Source organism: Aspergillus affinis (assembly GCF_023601865.1).
Source record: "Aspergillus affinis strain CMG 70 chromosome Unknown NODE_59_length_196328_cov_85_596298, whole genome shotgun sequence".
Taxonomy (NCBI): Eukaryota; Fungi; Ascomycota; class Eurotiomycetes; order Eurotiales; family Aspergillaceae; genus Aspergillus; species Aspergillus affinis.
This window is the reverse complement of record NW_026515840.1, coordinates 63,050-84,860: the sequence shown is the minus strand read 5'-3', so window position 1 is coordinate 84,860 and position 21,811 is coordinate 63,050. Positions and strand designations below refer to the sequence as shown.

The 21,811-nt window shown below is 50.9% G+C and overlaps 6 protein-coding genes across 6 annotated transcripts; 5 read left to right on the top strand and 1 right to left on the bottom strand.

The window, feature by feature from the left end:
* Window positions 1-110: 110 nt before the first annotated feature.
* KD926_008690 (aminopeptidase P family protein) lies at window positions 111-1,989 on the bottom strand (the record flags this gene model as incomplete). Its single annotated transcript, XM_053101440.1, has 6 exons — window positions 111-339; window positions 392-1,203; window positions 1,260-1,387; window positions 1,455-1,487; window positions 1,548-1,712; window positions 1,782-1,989. The coding sequence occupies 6 exons, from the start codon at window positions 1,987-1,989 to the stop codon at window positions 111-113; spliced, it is 1,575 nt and encodes a 524-aa protein (XP_052954980.1).
* Window positions 1,990-2,414: 425 nt separating this feature from the next.
* On the top strand, window positions 2,415-3,270 carry KD926_008689 (pyridoxamine 5'-phosphate oxidase family protein; the record flags this gene model as incomplete). Its single annotated transcript, XM_053101439.1, has 2 exons — window positions 2,415-2,478; window positions 2,534-3,270. The coding sequence occupies 2 exons, from the start codon at window positions 2,415-2,417 to the stop codon at window positions 3,268-3,270; spliced, it is 801 nt and encodes a 266-aa protein (XP_052954979.1).
* A 567-nt stretch (window positions 3,271-3,837) lies between these two features.
* Window positions 3,838-4,857, top strand: KD926_008688 (SIR2 family NAD-dependent protein deacylase; the record flags this gene model as incomplete). The annotated part of the gene is made up of 2 exons (XM_053101438.1): window positions 3,838-4,168; window positions 4,229-4,857. The coding sequence occupies 2 exons, from the start codon at window positions 3,838-3,840 to the stop codon at window positions 4,855-4,857; spliced, it is 960 nt and encodes a 319-aa protein (XP_052954978.1).
* A 920-nt stretch (window positions 4,858-5,777) lies between these two features.
* On the top strand, window positions 5,778-9,267 carry KD926_008687 (putative SNF2 family helicase/ATPase; the record flags this gene model as incomplete). Its single annotated transcript, XM_053101437.1, has 2 exons — window positions 5,778-8,783; window positions 8,851-9,267. The coding sequence occupies 2 exons, from the start codon at window positions 5,778-5,780 to the stop codon at window positions 9,265-9,267; spliced, it is 3,423 nt and encodes a 1,140-aa protein (XP_052954977.1).
* Window positions 9,268-14,660: 5,393 nt separating this feature from the next.
* On the top strand, window positions 14,661-16,835 carry KD926_008686 (protein kinase; the record flags this gene model as incomplete). The annotated part of the gene is made up of 6 exons (XM_053101435.1): window positions 14,661-14,934; window positions 15,177-15,406; window positions 15,462-15,617; window positions 15,675-16,129; window positions 16,189-16,218; window positions 16,271-16,835. The coding sequence occupies 6 exons, from the start codon at window positions 14,661-14,663 to the stop codon at window positions 16,833-16,835; spliced, it is 1,710 nt and encodes a 569-aa protein (XP_052954976.1).
* Window positions 16,836-18,686: 1,851 nt separating this feature from the next.
* exg2 (putative exo-beta-1,3-glucanase) lies at window positions 18,687-21,246 on the top strand (the record flags this gene model as incomplete). The annotated part of the gene is made up of 3 exons (XM_053101434.1): window positions 18,687-19,700; window positions 19,759-20,771; window positions 20,832-21,246. 3 exons carry the CDS (start codon window positions 18,687-18,689, stop codon window positions 21,244-21,246), a joined length of 2,442 nt encoding a protein of 813 aa, XP_052954975.1.
* Between the last annotated feature and the right edge of the window lie 565 nt (window positions 21,247-21,811).

Sequence of the window (21,811 nt, the reverse complement as noted above, 5' to 3'; positions counted from 1 at the left end):
AATAACAATGAGAGGAGGCGTGTTTTCCCACCCGACTCGGATCAATACATTTCGCTATTATACATCCATTTACAAAGGGTATCTTCCAGCTACAATCATGCTTCCCTAATCTAGTCCCGAAGTGCCTCGATGTCGTCGACCTGGAAAAATGACGTATTATCAGCGGAGAAGGCGCTAATGCACGCAAGACGGCTGAACGACGGCAAACTTACCTCCTTGACAGCTTCGGTGGTCAGCACGATCGGGCTGTCATCGCCCACGCAGACGCTGTCCTCAATGCGGATTCCAATTCCCCGGAACTTCTCTGGCCATCGCTCGTCGTCGGGAACGTAGATACCGCTGGATCATGTTAGCGAGGACTCCCCAACCAGTTTGAAGAAGAGACACCTACGGTTCCACGGTGATGCATTGGCCCGCCTTCAGGTTGTACCCTCTTGGGTACCCGGGGCAGTCGTGGACGTCCAGCCCGATATAGTGGCCAAGGTGGTGAGGGAAGAGGGTCCCCATGGCATTTCCGGAGACGTCAAAGCCCAGCTGCTGCAGTTGGTCTTTCAGACCATTTTCCGCGACGGTATGCAATCGGTCCAAGGAGAGCCCTGCGTCCTCGTGACAGAGAGAGACACAGCTGCGGTGCACATTCAACACCGCATTGTACAGGTCACGCTGAGGATCCGAGAACTTGCCATTGACTGGCCACGTCCGAGTGATGTCGGATATATAAGTACCTCCTTCGCCACCTCCATCCACCAGCACCATATCGCCATCATTCAAGACGTCGTCGTTTCTCGTGTAATGAATACTCAAAGCATTCGCGCCACCCGCGACCACGGGAACGAAAGCGCTGTTGTCACAGCCGTTGATCTTGAAATTGTATTCCAAGAAGGATGTGAGATCCTTCTCCTTCGAGAATGTGTGTCGCATGGATTCAGTGAAGGCTCTTCCGGAAGCTTGTCCAACTGCCCGCATTTGTACAACTTCGTCCTCGCTCTTGAATACTCTCATCTCGTTGAGGATAGGGCGCAAAGGCTTGACTTTTCGGTAGTCGACAATCTTTTTGAGTTGCTCCGATGCGCCCGTAGGTCCGTATAGATAACGATGTAGGGATGATCGGCCGGGATTGAAGGCAGGAATATCCGTATAGATCTCCGCGGCGTCTGAGATGATGCGCGGAAGTAGATCCCCGATGCGTTCTATGTCACCGGTCTTGGATTCTCGTATTAGCGATGCTTTCGTAGATTGAGAATGGGATCAAGCCTTACCTCGTCGGCATTGAAGACATCGGTCGCAGCTTGCGTTCCGGAGCGAGCCCCATCCCAAAGCTCCGCCTTAGCATCTTTCTCCCGAACATAGAGATGGAAAAGGTGGTTGTCGCCAGAGCCGTCGTTTGCTGCGGCCTAGTCAGCATTGTTGATTTGTTGTTCTTGAGCCCTGGATCCTCCTGGGCAACAACTCACCGATGATCGCAAGCGCATTGGGTTCGTTGAATCCTGTTCCCGACAAAATCAATCAACCATGGGTTCCTTTTCCTTTTCATCATGAACACCGACCCGTAAGATAAAAGAAATTCGAGTCCTGTCGGTACTCATTGAAGATGCCCGACGCGCGATATGTGACTTCGTTGGCAGCTAGGACGGCAATCGAGTATTTGGGAAGCTTGTTCGCAAGTCGGGATCGACGGTGAGCGTATTCGAGGGCGGTAATCCCGGGTGTCACTTTGATCCGCAGTCAATATAACCATGCCATATTATCTCGTGCGATGAACATCGAAGGGGGAAACACACATTCTCCGGGATTCAGTAGATGGGGGTGCGTCTCGTGTAATGGTTGTCCGAATTTAAGCTCCGCGGCGGAGATGGACGAAGCGTAGGAACGGCGAAGAGCCGGAAGTTGAAGAGAGACCAGCCGATTCGACGTTGACCGAGGGATCCATGGCACGGAGCGACGAAGGCAGCGAGGCCATTGGCGAGCGAATAACCTGCATGTCGACATGCTTGTCATCAAGTCACCATTGAAGGAGGGACGAGTGTTGTTGACTTGGAGATGTGGGCACTGGCCGTAAGGTTCAATCGGGAGGAAGCAGCAACTCCCGCGCCAAACCACGGCGGGCCTCGTTGCCTGGTGGCCTTGTCGCCTTAGGCCACAACCCGGGGTCGGAGCCGGCAGCCAATCAGCGACTCGCCGTTTGCGATGCGCCGCGCCGCATGGACTTGCCTGATTGGCCTAGGGCACCTATCTGCACCTACCTCCCCTTGGGTAGTATCTATACTGTTTGGCTACTCGGTCTGAAAGGATCCAGGTTGCGTCAGGTGTGGCCAAGATGACTCACATCTTAAGGATAAAAGGGCGTACAAGTTCCAGAGCTGGGCATCTATCAACGCCCAAATACAGCATCGGCAAAGGTTCCAGAAGACAACATGGGACGCACATTGACTTACCCAAAGAGGTCTGCAAACACCGTCAACCGCTACAAGCACAGAGGTGTGTCGAGCTTCAATTATTTGCCGAAGAGAAAGAAGGCTAAATCTTCATGCAGCGACGTATGACTTGGGAGCAATCCATTCCATCATCAACTCAACTCAGGTTCTCCATGTATCCTTCAATCCCGGCCCTGAGGACCCTTTCCCCGCCATCATACCTATGATCGGGCAGATGGGATCGTTCGACTATCCTTCTGCGGATATCAACGAGCCCCTGGACTGCTATCTACACGGCTATGTCAGCTCGCGGATCATGAACCTTGCCCGAGAATCTCAGGGACAAGGACTGCCGATTTGCGTGGCTGCTAGCAAAGTCGACGGGTTGATCCTGTCCCTGACACCCAACTCTCACAGCTACAACTACCGCTCCGCTATCCTTCATGGCTATGCGCATGTCGTCACCGATGAGGCCGAGAAGCTTTATGCAATGGAGCTGATCACCAACTCGGTGCTCCCAAACCGTTGGGACCATTCGCGAGTGCCCCCGGACCGTACCGAGATGTCTTCGACGGTCATTCTCAAGGTCCGAGTGGTTGACGGAAGCGGCAAGATTCGTGACGGAGGGGTTTCCGATGAGAAAAAGGACTATTCTAATGAAGAAGTGACCAACCGTGTCTGGACGGGAGTGGTACCCGTCTGGGAGACGTTCGGGGCACCCATTCCAAGCTCTGATAACAAGGTGGCCGTAGTACCAGACTACATTACCGGCTTCGTTGCCAGTAAGAATGACCAAAACCAAGGTTATGCCCAAGACGCAGTCGGGATAACTCTTCCCAAGGAAGAACAGCATTAGTTCAGTGTCTATTTCGCTATTTGCAATGGTCTGGCTACCAGTTTTGTCTTCAACATTATCATTCTCTTTTTGAAATTTACAGCTTATTTAGTCGCCAACGTAAATTAAAGCCGAGATGTCGGTGCCGTTATTCTTCATGTTGTGTAGTTCGCGTACTCCGTCCGCAGTGACCAAACTATATATCCCAATCATGTACCGTAGCAGTAGCAAAAGGGCAAAGAAAAAGATTTTCTGGGACAACTCGCCAAAGTAAAACCCCCAGGCTTCCATAATAAATCCCTTAGATCCGGTAAATCTAATTTAACACTCGCACTTTGTCACTCAAAAAGGAGCCCCGACAAACACATGGGATCCAATCCCCCACGTCATCGCTAGATTTTAGCGCGTTCCCGACTTTCTGCAACTTCAACATCCGACAACGTACTCACTTTTAGTAGCTCCGGAGCACATCCATTTGAGCGGAGAGTATAAGTTACAGCCCCCCTTCAATATACAAATCGCAAGCTATATAGGTCTGTCGACAAGATTTGTCACACGGCCCAGAGCCCTACCTCAAACGTCCCCGCCATGGCCTCGTCCACCATTCCAGCAGCCGATCTCCGATCATTTTCGGAATTTCTGAAGGGACGCAGGCGTGTCCTTGCTCTTCTAGGCGCGGGGCTCTCCGCATCGTCAGGACTGCCGACCTTCCGGGGCGTCGGAGGGCTGTGGAGAACTCACGGTGCGACGGATCTCGCCACGCCCGAAGCTTTCGAGGCCAACCCAGACCTGGTGTGGCAGTTCTACAGCCATCGCAGACATATGGCGCTGAAAGCGAAGCCGAATCCGGCTCACTATGCGCTCGCGAAACTAGCCAAGAAGAATAAGGACTTCATCACGTTAAGCCAGAATGTTGATGGTAAGACAAGTCTGGTTTCTGTCATCTTGTGGAGTTGAGATGCTGATATTGGAACGGTAGGCCTTTCGCAGCGAGCGGACCACCCCTCGGAACAGCTGCACCTTCTTCACGGGTCTCTTTTTACCGTGAAATGCACTTCGTTCTACTGCAGTTATTCTCGTGAGAATGATTTCACCGATCCTATTGTCCCGGCCTTAGAAATCCCCAAGGGTAACCCGGACTTCAACCCTTCCACTGAGGACACAACGGGCGAATCCGCCTCAAAATATTTGTCTGATCCTCTAGGAAACGGGGAGGCACCGGAGGCAGACATATCTGACGATCGGGTTCCGCTTCCTGCGCTAAGTCTGGATGCGCTTCCGCACTGTCCCGAGTGTAAAGATGGCATTCTTCGGCCCGGGGTTGTGTGGTTTGGTGAAAGTCTACCGCTGCATACGATTGATGAGGTGGATAGGTGGATGCGTTCGGGGCCTATTGATCTTATCCTAGTGGTTGGCACGAGCTCTCAAGTCTACCCTGCTGCGGGATATGTTGACAAGGCTCGCGATCGGGGCGCGAGAGTGGCGGTTGTCAACATGGATCGGAATGATGTCGGAGCTTCCGGTTTGAAGCCGGGAGATTGGTTCTTTCAGGGCGATGCGGGCACCATTGTCCCGGAAATACTGAAAGGCGTTATTGGGGAAGTTTGAGAAAATCTAAGGAATTGCGGCGGAGTTCAATAGCGAGTGCTATAAATAATGTACTTGGAAGTTGGATACGATATTGGCTAGTTCTACTGGACAATATTGTCATATGCCAGGGATGAGGGGGTATAACGTGAATGAAACTAGAGGAGGTCAATCTTCAAATTTCTGAATGTAATATTGCAGACTTGAGATTCTCTATCTAAACATGGTCGCAGTCAAGCGCAACAAGAAGCAATCCATGGATATGCACAGCAGGGTGATTCAGTTCCCTATACTCCGTAGACAATTGTACCTCGACGATTTGTCAGAGCAGAATAAGCCATTTGCTTCAAACTAAGGCCCCAAATGCCTTGAAGATCAACTGGCCACGATTCACAATCTAGATAATGGCACTTCCACCGAAAAGTCGAAGTCAAGGGAGGGCTGACAGATGCGGGGCGACGTTGCTGGGGCAAACATCCCAAACAAACGAGCGATAGGCGCTATCGATAAAATGTGGGCACTCACAACCTTTGCATCACCACCAGCTCTTCCCCTCCACGACTTTTTGACCCCCACTGCCCATTTGAGTGCAACAGTTGCTCATCTTGAAATGGCATGACCAGGGTGAGTCGTACATTCCTTATTGAGCCCAGCAGAACCGGCTCTCCTGAGTTCAATGAGAAGCTAACCAAGTTGCCCCTCCACGCCAGAGAAACGCGAAACTTTTTCGACCACGTTACGTTAACGACAATAGAGCTTAAATATTTCCTAGACAGCTGCTTGCATAGTCTGCGAGCCTTTCTTTTATGCAGAACTATTGACTACGGCAATACTCGACTTTTGACGCACTTTCTTTCAAAACAAAACATACAAGACCCTTTCCCACTTAGACAGCAAACGCACCTCGATCAAACCACAACAATTCCCACCTAGCTTTCAATATGGCCAAAGAAAGCGAGAACCCCCTCAATCCTATCACTCCTCGAAAGCCAAATGACGATCCACGTCGTCAGATCTCTCAACACCCCGAATTTGGGAGACCTTCGCCAATAGGCCCGGCGCACCCTCCAAACCCAAACCAACGCTCGAACCATCCGTTCAATATACCCAAGCCGAACAGGGGACGGCCCGAACATCATAGACCGCCGCCTCAGCCTCAACAACGGCCCCAATACCCCCACCAGGGTCACCGACAGATCGCTACCCCAGGAGCCGGGGTATCTACTCCGAGACGTGGCGAAGCGTTCGATCCTTTCAAGCCCGTCCGACCTTCTGCCTACAACAACAATCGGTTCTCTCGCCCTGTCAACAACGATGTCTTCCAGATCAAACGCCCCGAAAACGTTACCTTCTCCACGCCGAAAGCCCCCAAGACGTTTTACGCCTCCTCGGCCAAACCTTCCGCAATGAAAATGAATCATGCCTCCAAGAATTTGCAGAACTTTGTGGATCTTACTGGGGAGGGGAGTTTTACACCAAGCGACCGACCACGCAATGTAGGATTTGGCTCCACGGACACCTATGGTTATGTGGATACAGCCAAGGCCAACGAGAACATCAAGGCGTTGCTTGAAGGGGCTTTCGAGGAAGAAGACGGATCTAAGTCCTCGAAATCAAAAGACAAAAAGAAGAACAAGAAGAACAAGAAGGGCAAGAAAGAGAAGAAAGACAAAACCAAGGACGATAAAGATCAGAGCAAAGGCGAAAAGAAAGAGACTGCTGATATCGATGATTTGACTGCCCAATTGCAGGGAGTGACAGTTGCGGAACCCAGGCCGACGAGCGATGATTCCAGCAGCGATTATGACGTTGAGGCGCCAGTCTCAAAGGCATCGACTGGGGAAATTGGTAACAACAAAGCCGCCAAAGAGGACGAAGATGTCGAAAGTGACCAGGACGATGAGAACGATGACGAAGAAGAGGAAGAGGAAGATGAAGACGACGGTACAGTAGAGGGCTTGAAAGTAAAGCTTCTACCTCATCAACGTGAAGGAGTGAATTGGATGAGGGACAAAGAAACCGGCCAGAGCAAAGCCAAGGGCGTTCTTCCGAAGGGTGGTATCCTCGCGGACGACATGGGTCTCGGAAAGACTGTTCAAGCTATTTCACTTCTACTCACGAATAAAAAACGCGAGGATGGGCGCCGACGACCCGTTGACCCGGACGAGTCCGACGACAGCGACGATGAAGATAGCGAGAATAGCTCGAAACTGCCGCCTGGGCTAAGCAAATCAACCCTGGTCGTTGCGCCTTTGGCTCTTATCAAGCAATGGGAAGCAGAGATCAATGACAAGGTGGAAACATCCCACAGACTTCGCGTGTGTGTCTATCACGGAAACACCAGAGCAAAGGCAACAGACAACCTCGAAAATTACGATGTCGTGATCACGACCTACGGCACGCTGACTTCTGAACATGGAGCTTCCGACAAGAGCAACAAGAAATCGGGTCTCTTCTCTGTGTACTGGTACCGAATTATACTGGATGAAGCCCACACCATCAAGAATCGAAATGCAAAGGCCACACAATCTGCCTATGCCTTGGATGCGGAATACCGGTGGTGTCTATCGGGGACTCCGATGCAAAACAATCTCGACGAGCTGCAGAGTCTAATCAAATTTTTACGCATCAAGCCGTACAACGACCTAGCGGCCTGGAAGGACCAAATTACGAAGCCATTAGCCAATGGTCGAGGGGGTCTGGCAATCGAGCGTCTGCAGGTTTACCTCAAGGCATTCATGAAACGTCGAACTAAGGACGTTTTGAAACTCAATTCTAACCTCAAACCCGGCGAAAGTGGTGAGGGGAAGAAATCCTCCGGTTTCCAAATCACTAAGCGAGAGGTCATTAAGGTTGCTGCCGAGTTTATGCCTGGCGAATGGAACTTCTACAAGCGTCTGGAACAGCGGACGGAAAACAGCCTTGAGAAGATGATGGGCGAGAAAATGGACTATGCCGGCGCTTTGGTCCTGCTGTTGCGTCTCCGGCAATCTTGCAACCATCCTGACTTGGTGAAAAGCGATCTTGCCAAGGACAAAGATGTTCTTTTGCAAAATGGCGCCTCGGGCAGTCAACTTGCGCCAGGAAAGCAGGATGATCTCGATAGCATGGCCGATCTCTTCGGGGCGCTTAGTGTGATGTCGAAGAAATGCGACGTCTGCCAGACGGGTTTGAGTAAGGATGAGGCAGCAAGTGGTGCTAGCAGGTGTGGCGACTGTGAGACGGATATTAAAGATACGCTCGCAGGAAACCGCAGTGGCAAGAAAAAGAAGAGCTCCCGCAAGCATTCAATCGTGGACCTTACTGACTCGCCATCGGCCAGTCGCTCAGAAGCCAAGACGGCTCGTGCTCAAAGGAACCGAAGAATCATTGTCGATAGTGATGATGAGGAAGAGGATGATGGAGAGTGGATTGTACCCGAAGGGAAGCGGTCGGCTCCCAACTTTGGAAAGGCCGGAGGTTCGGATGATGAAAACGCAGAAGGAGGCGGCGAGTGGCTTGTTTCAGAAGATTCAGAATCTGACGATGATGATGGACCCGAATCACCCACTGCCAACCGCATGAGCTCAAAGATTCAACACCAAGAAAGCGACTCTGAGGATGACATTTATCTGAACCCGGGAGATGATGAAAACCAAGTTCTACCCTCGACAAAGATCAAGCATTTGATGAAGATTCTTAATCGAGAGTCGGCTGATCACAAGTTCATTGTTTTCTCCGTCTTCACTTCGATGCTTGACAAGATTGAACCCTTCCTCAAACGAACGGGGATTGGATTCGCGCGGTACGACGGCGGCATGCGCAACGATCATCGAGAAGCTAGTCTCAACAAGCTTCGAAACAATAGCGGAACGCGAGTCCTACTTTGCAGTTTGCGAGCCGGTGCATTGGGACTGAACCTGACTGCAGCGAGTCGTGTGGTCATTTTGGAACCGTTTTGGAATCCTGTAAGTGTCCAGTCTATTTCTGTCTGCTTGATATTCCAAAACAGATGCTAATCTATCTACTTTCTAGTTCGTCGAAGAACAAGCCATTGACCGTGTCCACCGTCTCAACCAGACCGTGGATGTCAAGATCTACAAGATGATCATCAAGGATACGGTCGAAGAGCGTATCATTGACCTCCAAGATCGCAAGCGAGAGTTGGCCAACGTCACCATTGAAGGCAAGACTGCCGCCGCCAAGCTTACGATGAAGGATATGATGGCGCTCTTTGGTCGGGATGCAGAGGCACGGTACAACGGCGACGGGGAAGTTGATTTGGCACAGAAAACCAGACTTTTGACATCAACGAACGAGAGCAGCCATTCCGGGTCTCAGAATGGAGAACGCAGCTCACAGGGTTCGTATTCCGATTCTCGCGACCGGCATCGACAACCTGAAAAGCGCGCTTCCAAATCAGAGGACTCGGTTTACGGACGGCGATGGTAGATAGCCATGACGCTGATGTGATGTAATGGTCTTTTGGTGATATTGGATCGGCGTATGAAGGGCTGGGTGGAGTTTAACAGGGAGGGAATTCGGGAATATTGGTGTTCTCAGGCCACCCTCAGGCACGATTTTTGGGTATGAGTGGTCATTTGTTTAATTTTGGGACGTCTTACTGCGTACAATATTTACTTTCGGTTTTCCTTGTTGCATATGCCTGCAAGCCATTTCTGTTCTACTCGACATATATTGATCGTTTAGGAAGTATTATGACCAAAAACCAAGTTGAGCCCCCGGAAACCTTTTCCGTAGATATTGATGACCAACTATGAGATGCTTCAGATGAGCCTGATTTCCGATTCAGGGCCCTCAATATACTCCACCTGCTATCCACCCTTGCACATCTTCCCCTGGCCGGTACCTTCTCAAGCACATTCATAGTTATACCCATTCAGACAGACCATATCTTTTAAAACCCCTCAGCCAAGAATTGCCGTGATGCGCTTCTAGAAATATTTGATCGATCTCGATCCCATCAACCCCATCACGTCATCAATCAATAATATATTACTTGTGGTATGATGAAGTGACCTCTCCTATGGAGTACTCCGTACACAGTGCCGGCATTGTAGAGCGCAGTCCACTACAATGGGTCGATACGGTAGTCTTTACGTAGATCCGGAACTCTGGGATGGTAAAAGTTGTCATTTCTCGACTGGATGGTGGTTATAACCGGCGCCTTCAGTAAGGAGGTCTGGAACCCTCGTTCCTCATGCAATCGTGGTTATCTCCCAGTACATTCTCCAGCAATGGGTCTTCTTTCTAGCGCACCGATTTGCATAGATCCGACCCGTACACTGTAGCTTGAAGACTATATCGCGACATTTGAAAACACTTATCTGGTTTGCCGCGGGAGGCATGCAATATTTGCTCAGGGGAGAATCACTTGGCCTGGCTGAGACAATGTATTGCTCCATCTGCCTGTTACCGGCTTATTTGTCCTGTTTCTACCGGTAGGAAATTCCAAATCATCAAATAAAGTTGACCGTGACTGCTTTTTGCAGTACCTTTTACTTACAAGAGCCCGCTCTGCTCTCGTTGATCTGAGTAATCAGATCTGATCCGGTAGAATTTTCCACCTCAGCTTGATAGTATTGTGCTGGTAGAACAATCAGGTCCGATCGCTAATCATGTTTGTTACCTGTCACTTTTGGCGCTATTGCATCCACTAGCCAACTCTATTCGCCTCCAGAGTCCAGAGTCCAATTTGTTTGTTGCCCCAGCAGGGGTCCCCAGTCCCTGACCTGTCCACTGACCCAGCGCCCATTTACTGACCTGTCAACTCCTCATGGCCTCGTGAGACACGTTTCGGACCAGTCAAAATTGGCCGCTGCGACCCTTGCGTTTTCTTTGTCGTGGCTGAATCTCGTGGCCGCCACGTTTTTGAGCGACCGTCGGTTTCCTCTTGGTTTACTGGCTGGAGGGGGAGAAGATCCATGGATCCGATTGATTGCCTGGTTCTATTGAGTCGCTGGTCAATAGCCACCAGTTGCATCTTGGCCTTCATGACAAAGAAAACGGGGTCGGCTTCGCCGTGAGAGGCCGTACTTTCGATTCGTGTCCGCCGCGATCTATTGAGGACCACTTCCTCGCTCCCCGGAATTACATGGCAGGTTTCCCTCATAGGAGGGAGGAAAAGAAGTACCTACTCCGTAGAGGTTAGCGAGTAAACTAGTCGGCCATCCCTGCTCCCACCAACAGCCTGCAGATCACCCATGCTGATTCTCATTAGTTGCACATTGCGGGATGTCTGTTCGCTCTGTGTTTCATGTTTCAGCTTCGTGTTTTCGCTTCTGGGGTTGTCATCTGCTTTCCGGGCTCCACTTTGTTTATCTAGCGTTGAGCAGTACCGTCGTAGCACCATAGCATGGTTCATAGTACGGAGTACTCCGTAGTGGTGACTGGGTGACAGATAGATGGGTTTCCAAGTTGACGAGGATCGGGCGGATCGGACGACTTCTTTTTGTCCCCCTTTAACTATGGCCCCTGGAGACCCTTGCGTTGTAGGTTCTATCGCAGTGGTAAGCGGTGGTTCACGTTGCAGTGCGTATACAAGCTGCAGTAGCCGCTTGGCGCGCCTTTTGCCCACTCGGTACTCTGCAGTCAAATAGAATCAGACGGAGAAACATTGGCCCAGTGATTCAGTGAATGTGTCGGGATGGACGGGCGATAGACGTGGGAGGATCCATGAAGTTCCATATAGATGGTCTCCCTGTTGGCTATGGCTCCAGTTTTCTTGAACAGGGAACTGGAGGCGTTCGTGTAGCTAAATTGCTAATGTATTCGTGTAGATAGGTAGCGAAGTACATGTGTGCAGTAGATGACCTCGGGTGAGACATCAAGCGATCCCATTTCTAGGCATTCAACGAGCAATTCGGACAAACAATGCAGGGCCAGTCACATGATGGATGACCTGCCCTCGTCGTCTCCCACTTTTCGATTCCCGGACTGAACAACGATTCTTCAGCATCCAGTATGTCCCCCGATCCGATCCACTTCTGCTTTCTCCTATCCGGAAACTTCATCCAGAGAGGTGGACTCCATATTCATTATTCTTATTGCTATTATGATCACCATTATGGTTCACCACATTTCCATCCATCACTTAAGTTACCCACGTTTCTACATCTTGACTAATGGCACGACCGTCGATGACCGCATCTAAACACTGAAACAGTCAACAGTCAACAGTCAACAGTCAACTTCCTCCCTATAACTACTCCGTATCTGTTCCTGTCACCACGTCTGCCATCCCTAGCGTCCTGGTCTAGGATCGGCCGCATTAGGATTGGCGGGTCTCTCCACTTCCATCCATCGACGAGTGGATCCGTATCCTATCGCATCCAATTTTTTTCGACGCCAACGGTGCTGATCCCATTTATCTATTTGAATCCCAGGTTAGAGGCCCCGACAAGCGGGTTCCCGTCCTACGCGCCAGCGCACCGCTGGGGACAGCACAGGACGAACAAGGCTGCTCCTCCGACAGGATGCTTGGCAGGCGAGAGACTCCCGCAAGTCCAGATGGTCTTAATAGCGATGATCCTATGGGCGTTTCCGCTTTGCGCCCACAGACCAACTAACTAATTGCCTGCTTCGTGTTGCCCTTTGATTTCTCGGAACTCTGAAGGGACTCCTGAATTCGCTTCCCTTTTAGGCAGGATGAAGATATCCCAGGCAGCATCGATCTTCCACCGGAACAATAATAATAAACCACAACCAGGTGCAGCATCCTGGTCCTTATCCTCACCCCCTGGTCACCGCTATTTTCTTTTCCTCCTCCCCCCTTTGTGTGGACGCCCTGGTTTGTTTCAGCCTGGATTTTCCTTTTTGCTTTTTTTTTATTTGACTTTTCGGGCGGTCTTCTGGATCTTCTAGAATCCCGGTTCGATGCATCTTCCAGACGGGGGCCGCCCACCATCTGACTGGGCATGATGTAAGATGCAGGATTCTCGGGCCCCTTACTACGCCCAATCTTGCTGCATGGCGCCATCTGGACACACATTCGATGCAGTAGTGCACTTTCTGTATATGTACTCTACCGACAACGAAGGTAGATGACACATTCTCCTGAATAAATTGGCCCCCTCCGCCCGTACGGTGTAGGGTGACTAGGTACGTAGTACATGAGATGCATGGCTCTCTATACTCTATAGATAGTCATACTGTCTCCCGGTTCTCCATCGCCCGGGCTAAATGGTTAGTAGTTCGTCTGTTCCCCCCATCGGCCTCTCCACCGGCCTCTCCACCGGCTGTCCATCCCTCCTTGCGCCTTTCCCACCTCCTGCGCCGGCGTGTTTCCCTCGTGGGCCCAAGCGACAATTCTGATTTCTCCTGGCCGACGGGCTGAATAACCCCCCGATTCGTGTTTTTTCTTTTTTTCTTTCCCTTTTGGTTTCTTAGCGTTCACACCCTGGTCCTTAATCCCCGTCAATTATGGTGCCTTTTCTCCGCCGCGATCAGCGACCTGATCCGGATTGTAAACCCAGTGTCAGGTTAATCAATCATGTCTTTGGATCGTAGGATGAGAGAGATCCAAATAGAACTCTTCCTTCACGTCCTGAAGGATGCTCGGTATCTGGCGATCAACCTGTACGGAGTACTTCGGACGTAGTCGGTCCTCCCTTTTTTTCTCTTTTTCAATTCCCATAAGTTAAGCTAAAGGCTGTACGGAGTCGACCGTCCTGACTCCTGAGTACGATCCAGTTCCTATCACCTGGTTCATTGATTCATGCTCGTATTCCCGGTCGCTTCGTGAGTGCCTCTCTCCTCATTGCAGCTTGGCTTCTCCATTCTCCTCTTGGTTACCCTGTCTTGCGCGTCGTCTTCGCTATTGCAGCACGAGGGATTGAAAAGAATGTAAGAACTAGACAAAGAACGACGAGAAGGCGAGAGGGCCAAGTCAACAAAGCAGCGGCGAACCGAACTCCATCCCAACCCTTAGTCCAAAAAGATAAAATAATAAATCAATCAAATCAAATACATAAAATAAAAAAGAAAAGCCAGACAGAATCCGAATTCCGGGAAATCTGGCAGTAAAAATAAAACAAAAAAGAAAAGAAGAAAAAGACTTGCGCATGAGCTTGAACTTGCTAGTCGCAAAGGGCCCGCCTTTTCTGACAGAAACCGACCAACTAAAGCCTCCGGTTTAGGGGTTCCTTTCCTTCCTTTCCTTTCCTCACCTCCTCGGAACCAACCCAAAACGCCTCTTCTTCGCCCTCCCCGTCTTTCTCTCTCCTCCTCTTCTGCCTTCTCTTCTTACCCTTTTCTCTTTCCCTCCAAATTGCCACCCTTCCGTTGTCTTGACGCCCAAAAAATCTTGAACTTTCAGGTTCAAGACAGACTCATTTGTCGCTTAAGCCATTGCATTGCATTGGGGTATGTTTTACCTGCGCCTTGCCATCTCCCCTCCTCCCCCTGGAGGGTCTCGGTCTTCCTGGTCATTCGGAAAAATGAACCCCTCCGCCCACGTTCCCGTCTTATCACCATTTGGCCGGCAGCCTCACACCCTTTCGATCCTTTGTTTGCAGGCTAACCCGATTGTCTCTCCCTCTGTTTAGGACTGGATGTGCCGGACTCTCCATCTCTCCTATAAACCCACTCGATCTCGCCCCTGTTGATCCCACCTCGCCTTCGTCCCGTGGAATCGCTCTTTCTACTACCTCTCTCTTTTCTTCCCTCCCGCACGCTCCTATTCTCCGTTCTGCGCAGATACCCGAATACACCAGGCCTGGTCGCTTTTGTCTCGGGGGATTCTTGTGCTAGTTTCACTGGCATGTGGTCGGAAGTGACGTTTTGAAACGTGTTTCTAATTTCTTCGCTGTCGCACATCCTTCTCAATGGGGAATACGCAGGGGAAACCGGTGTGCTCCTCCGATGAGGGTACGTACCGCAATGACGGTTGGACTGCGACCGGGTGCCGGCGATGGAATCCAGAAGCGTTGGCAGCTCGGTCGCCAAAATGGATTGCGCTGACAATTGAGTGTGTAGTGAACCTGAACCAGTTCCGATTGCTACGAGTAGTAGGAAAAGGAGCGTTTGGCAAAGTTCGCATCGTCGAGAAGAAGGATACCGGGCTAACATTTGCCCTCAAATATATCCGGAAAGAAGAAGGTTCGACTTTCGTCCCATAAGATTCTTTCGAGCCTGGTCCAGGCGGGTGAAACTAACAAGTTCTTTTTTCTCTTTTCTTTAGTGGTTCGATCGGAAAGCGTGCGAAATATAATTCGTGAACGACGAATGCTCGAACACCTCAATCATGCCTTTCTTTGCAACTTAAGATACAGTTTTCAAGATATAGAGTATATGTGCGTCCTGCAGCAATTCTCCACATATCTCCATCCTACCCCCTCTAGCGCCCGATGCTGATCCTTTGAAAAGTTACATTGTGGTGGATTTAATGAACGGTGGTGATTTGCGATTTCACATCTCTAGAAAATGCTTCACGGAGGAAGCCGTGCGATTTTGGGTGGCGGAGCTGGGTTGTGCTCTGCGATATATCCACTCCCAAGGTATCATTCATCGGGATGTAAAGCCGGATAACGTCTTGTTGGATTCGGAGGGACATGTCCATTTGGCCGATTTTGTACGCCCTGACACCTACCTTTTCTTCGAATCGACCGACCGCTGATTGTGTGCAGAACGTTGCCTCGGACTTCCGACCCGGCAAGCCTCTCACGAGTAAATCGGGAACGTTGGCGTACCTCGCCCCCGAAGTCTACGAAGGAGGAGGATACTATTGCGAAGTCGATTGGTGGTCGCTCGGTGTTACTTTCTACGAGTGCATCTACAACAAGGTTTGTAACTGACAGCAGCATGGTCCTCGATGGAACAGAAGCTAACACAATGTATAGCGGCCGTTTGAAGGTCGCAGCCAGGACACGCTGAGCGAAAACATCAAGAAAGCGTCACCAAAATACTACGTCACTAACCCTGCCGTCTCGGTTCCATGTCTGCGTGCAATGGCTGCCTTTATGGAGAAGGACCGGAGTAAGCGCATCGGCGCAATCAGTTTCGAATCGTTTACCTCGCATCCCTTCTTTGCCGAGCTTGATTTCGTCGCTCTTGAGCGGAAAGAAATCCCTCCCGTATTCACACCCTCTAGCGACAAGACCAATTTCGACGCTACATATGATCTGGAGGAGCTGCTGTTGGAAGAGGCGCCGCTTGAAGCTAGAGCTCGCCGACAGAAACCGAGAGCTGAGTTGCGAGACGATGCGACGGCCAAGGAGATTCGGGAGGATGAACTTCATCGTCTCATCGAGACGATGTTTGAGCCGTTCGATTATACAGTAGTGACTTTTAAAGGGTACGTTGGCTATTTTTGTGTGGCAAATATTAGAGTCGAGCTTACTGACCCGACCGTAGAAATGCCGCCGATGCGATCGCATCTACAACGTAAGGATAGACCCGTGACCTTTTACCTATCATTCACTGACATCTGTTCAAGGAACCCGGAAGACGTTCTCCCTGCTGGCTCTACTCATTCACGACAATATTCTCAACATGATTCGAGGAACTCGCCTCCCCCTCAACGCAGCGAGGGCTCGGTAGGCCGCCTGACCCAGCCAGATACGCCCTCTCCCCACGGAGGGACCCCAGAACCTCAAGACCCAACGTCGGCGCCTACTTCGGCGCCTACTTCAGCACCTAGCTCAGCGCCCAATAGCAATATTCCTCTGTCTCTACAGCCAGCGCAACCCCCACCACCTCCTGCTCCTTCTTTCCACCGTCCCCTACCGCAATCCAACCGCCCTCGTGGAGCAACGCGCAAGACCAGCAAAGGTGGCGGAGTGCAGATGGTCCTAGAGGAAGCTGGTAGCTGGACCGAGCTGGCGGATCATAGTACCACGCTTCCGGCGGAAGGCTACGATACGAACAATCCGAAAGGAAAGTCCTCCAACAGTGGCATGCTTGCCTTCTTGAGTCGGAAAAAGGGTCGAGACAGGAGTCCCAAACCACAAGAGCCGGGTGTTCTGGGCAAAGAAGGTGCCCGACAAATCATCGGCTCATAATGACACCGCGCAGCCGAGTCGTCGGAAAGCAGCACTGCGGCGCCTTTCTCCATTACGGACTATCTGAGGCGTACCCGAGCAGTGGCTGGCGCATCGAAAGTTTCTTGTTTGCTCGTTGAGCATTTATTGATACCTATGTTGGGGCTTATCGGCTGGTCCGTTTTGCATGGCCTATACCACCTGAGAGCGCCGAGTATCTTATAAAGGTCGCAGTTTCCGGTCAAGGCAAACGAACGATTCATAGATGATATCATGCTTTCCCCGTGGCATTGTTCAGACGAAATTCGCGACACACTCGAAAGAAATAACCAGCAATGATATTACGTGGTCGTTTCGAGTTTGCTTGCGGCTAATATGGCCTTCTGCGACACCACGGGGTTCCTTTCTTCGCCATAAGAACGAAAATGCAGAGCCTTGACACTTCTTGATGTGTCGTTCTCCGTTATTCTACCTAAGCAGTCACAGCCTGCGACAAAAGAAATTTCTAATATCGGCTGTCTTCATGAAATTTGGCCAAGAAAAGATTACCATTCCACACGCTTTCTTCTCTTTCTCCCCCCCCCCCCCCCCCTCCCCTCCCCTTCTCTCCTTTACATCTTATGGGTTTGGGGATAGGTTGATTGCGGAGTTGTACAGACGGCAGTGACATACATGACATGTTTTCATAATCATCATTTATCCATTCAGCAACCCTCCCTTCTACATGCATCTCATTGCTCATTATGGTTATGTATTTTACTTACTTCTTTTTCTTATCTCCTTTTCCTAGCTTTTCTTCCGTCTGTTCTGTGGCGTTTACATACCCTCTTGATAGTCATTGCCTGGAAGTGGTTTATGCAAAACTTCATGGATGAAGATATACGTGAAGGGCTGGATAGACTTTTTTTCATTTTCTCCTTATCACCTGTTATTTTCCTTTTTCATCTACTCAACTATTCCATGTTGTTATCTGTATCTAACGAATATTCTGTCCATACTCCCCCCGAGCATACATACTTAGTGTGAAAAGATAGACAGACTTTGGAATGAAGCTGCAGGGTTATCCATGACACATGACTTGGGTTGGGTGCGGGAAGTCACCACTCGCTTCTTAGTGATTTCTTTTTTCATCTCGTAACAACTTCCCTCTCGCCCAGATATACAGGCAACAGAAGTACGACATTGGCAGCTGAAAGGAGAGAGGAGAGGCCAAGATGTTGGCATCGACCAGTCTGTCTTGTCTCAGACTTTAGACTTCCTCCATTCACCGCCTTTGTTGCGGCGCAACTGTCCCCATCTTCCCTTCTCCTGCTCCACCGACCGCTAGGGACTGGCTTGGGGATCGTCGGATCCAGAATCCCTCGCGATCGAAATAGAACCCAACCAACTGCAATGAACAAGAAATGGGATTAGCAGCCATTGTGCATGATTCACAGCAGGCTTTTAATTAAACGGTTGATTCAAGAGCGACCGGTGTTGCAGAGTTGTGGTCCACCTGCAGGTGAATTCCTAGCCTACCGACGCGAGTTCCTTGGAAGCTCGGATTAGTTAGGTATTGGTTTGTTTACTGTTTTGAGTATAACAGGCCGGACTGCTCCCTAGCGGGGGAACATTTAAAGCTGGAGCCTGCAACTCTTTTCGCGCCATATGTCTCTTCAGCAATTCCTTCCAATGCGCTTCTTCTATGTGATTTTCACGCCGTGAGCGCCACTAGGAAAATTAACCTGGTTCTTTCCGATTTACGGCATCTTGGAACGCGACCAATTTCCCGAAACTTGCTTCTAACCAAACACGCGGGGCCAACATTCCACTCATCGCAACCCCCCAATAAAGCACCATATCCCTGACACATTCCGATCGAAATAAGAGTGTATGCCGAGCCACTCCCGCAGTCGAGACCGCATTCGCGGCCGCGAGCCGGGCTCCGACCACACGCGCCGACGATATCGGGAAGACGATTATGACGACGACTTTGATTACGACCCTCGCGAGCGCCGGTACCGACGGGACGGATATCGCCCAAGACGAGGCGACTCACGAGATTACGAACCCCGCAGCTATTACGATCAAGATGCCGACGACGTAAACGAATATGACATGGCCCCGGAGGACCCTGGGGTGCCTCTGAGACGATCGCGTGGAGAGAGCAGGCGCAGGGAGAGGTCCCAATCGAACGCATCGCCACTTGCGTCGCCGCGGAGGACTCGCGACCGAGACAGGGGTAGGGGAGACCGGGACCGCGCTGGAGAGAGCGATGCAGAGCGGAGGCGTCGCAGGGAAAGGAGGCGTGCCGCGGCATCGAAGCACGAGAGTACTGAGTCGACTAGTAGTGCGTCTCATCTGTTGAGTGCTGATGCACTGGCCAAGCTAAGCTCACAGTACGATGACGAAGAACGAGAGGATCGATCTCGCACGACGGGCGACTCTCGAGCGGAGAGGAAACGGCCACGCAAGCGCCCCGTGGTGGAAGGGGAATCCCAGATGCTGGAACCGTTCCCGGACGATACGCCCAGAGGGCAGTCGAAAGGTCGAATCGTGTCCGGCGCATACTTGGAAGAGGGTCGAAATCCCGACATGAACGTTCGACATCGTGGCGGCGGCGGCGGCGGCCCCCCAACGGAAAGTACATGGCAGAAGGAGGGAGATTGGGGTGATAGTATGGGTGGCTCCGGTGATGGCCAGACCTCGAAGAAACGGAAGAAATGGATATGGATTGCCATTGCTCTGCTAATCATCATATGTGCGATTGTCATTCCCGTTGCGGTGGTAATGTCGAAAAAGAACAAAGATTCGTCCGACTCGGCTGATGGGGGCGACAACGAAGACGACGATGATGATAAGCCTGCTAATACCGAACTAAATGGCAAGAGCCATGACAGTATTCCTGTGTGTCTGAACCTTGTCTTTAGTGGACCATTCTACTAGAGCTAACCGTGTGACTTAGGAATATGCCCGGGACACAGTGCTCGATCCCTGGACTTGGTACGACACGACTGACTTCAACGTGACATTCACAAATGAAACCGTGGGCGGCCTTCCTATCATGGGACTAAATTCTTCCTGGGACGACTCGGCAAGGGCAAACGAGCACGTTCCTCCTCTGAATAAACGATTCCCTTATGGCTCGCAGCCGATCCGTGGCGTAAACGTCGGTGGCTGGCTGTCGATCGAACCGTTCATCGTTCCGTCATTTTTCGACAAATATTCATCGAGAGACGGTATCATCGACGAATACACTCTTACTAAACGACTCGGAGACTCAGCGCCCAAGAAGATCGAGCGACATTATGCCAAATTCATCACGGAACAGGATTTTGCGGACATCAAAGATGCGGGACTGGACCACGTTCGAATTCAGTTCTCCTACTGGGCGGTTGAAACCTACGACGGCGACCCCTACGTGGCGAAGATTTCGTGGAGATATTTACTGCGGGCTATCGAATACTGTCGAAAGTATGGACTACGGGTTAATCTCGATCCACACGGGATCCCTGGGAGTCAGAACGGATGGAATCATAGTGGCCGTGAGGGGACGATCAATTGGTTAAACGGAACTGACGGCGATGTCAATCGGAAACGGTCTCTTGAGTTTCACGACAAGATCTCTCAATTCTTTGCCCAGGATCGATACAAAAACATCGTCACCATCTATGGCCTGGTGAATGAGCCCCTCATGCTCTCACTGCCGGTGGAAGACGTGCTTAACTGGACGACCGACGCCACCAAATTGGTGCAAAACAATGGCATCGATGCCTTTGTTGTTGTCCACGATGGTTTCCTGAATCTGAGTAAATGGAAGAAGATGCTGAAAACGCGTCCCGATAACATGTTCCTGGACACCCATCAATACACGATCTTTAACACCGGCCAGACCGTCTTGAAACATACAGACAGAATCAACCTCATTTGCAACGATTGGTACCACATGATCCAGGAGATCAACACCACAGACGCAGGGTAAGTGTTCGATCACCCCAACCTAAACCAACCAACGCACAGCAACTAACGTCTGAACAGCTGGGGACCGACCATCTGTGGTGAGTGGTCTCAAGCCGACACCGACTGCACGAAGTATCTCAACAATGTCGGCCGCGGTACTCGCTGGGAAGGCACCTTCTCCACCACAGACTCGACCGCCTATTGTCCCACGGCCGACGACGGCCCTTCGTGCGATTGCACCAACGCCAATGCCGACATCGCCGACTATTCGGATGACTACAAGAAATGGCTGCAGACGTATGCCGAAGCCCAAATGTCCGCCTTCGGAACAGCGCAGGGCTGGTTCTACTGGACGTGGCATACAGAGACGGCCGCGCAGTGGAGTTATAAAACCGCTTGGAAGAACGGGTTTATGCCTAAGAAGGCATACGCGCCCGATTTTAAGTGTGGGGATGATGTCCCTAGTTTTGGTGACTTGCCAGAGAATTATTAGTTCTTCTTCCTGTACATAGCCGTGTGCATGGCGCTTCTCTGTATAGTTTTTGGTCATGTATAAGTGTCTAGAATTAAATGATCAATCATGGTTTCATGAGCAACTTATTCAGGGAGCTTCACGCAGTGCATGCAATCCTTGACTTTAGAGTTCACCCCCTGGTGTATCTAGTGTTTGAGTTGAGATAAACATGCCCTGGTTGATGCCAAGACTAGGCTGTGCTCTTTCCCCAGGCCCAATTTGATCGTGAAGAAACGCAGACGAAAAGGACTGCACCCATGATTCGCCAGCACCCACGACTCAGCCTTGCAGCCAAGTTCTGCACCCGCCTGTCACTCAACCTGAAACACAGAAGAAACCCCCGAGAGACTCAATACCGTCGGCGGTCCATTGCGGACTATCATTGGTTGAGACGCCATTTGCCGTTCACCAGCCAAGGCGGGAATCACAGGCACCGGCGCCTACATCACACCGTCACCGCGATCTAGTAGGGATGATTCGCTGCTCTGCAGGCATCTTCGAATCCTGTCACCATGCCCGCTCCGCCCAGTTCGTGATGCAGGAT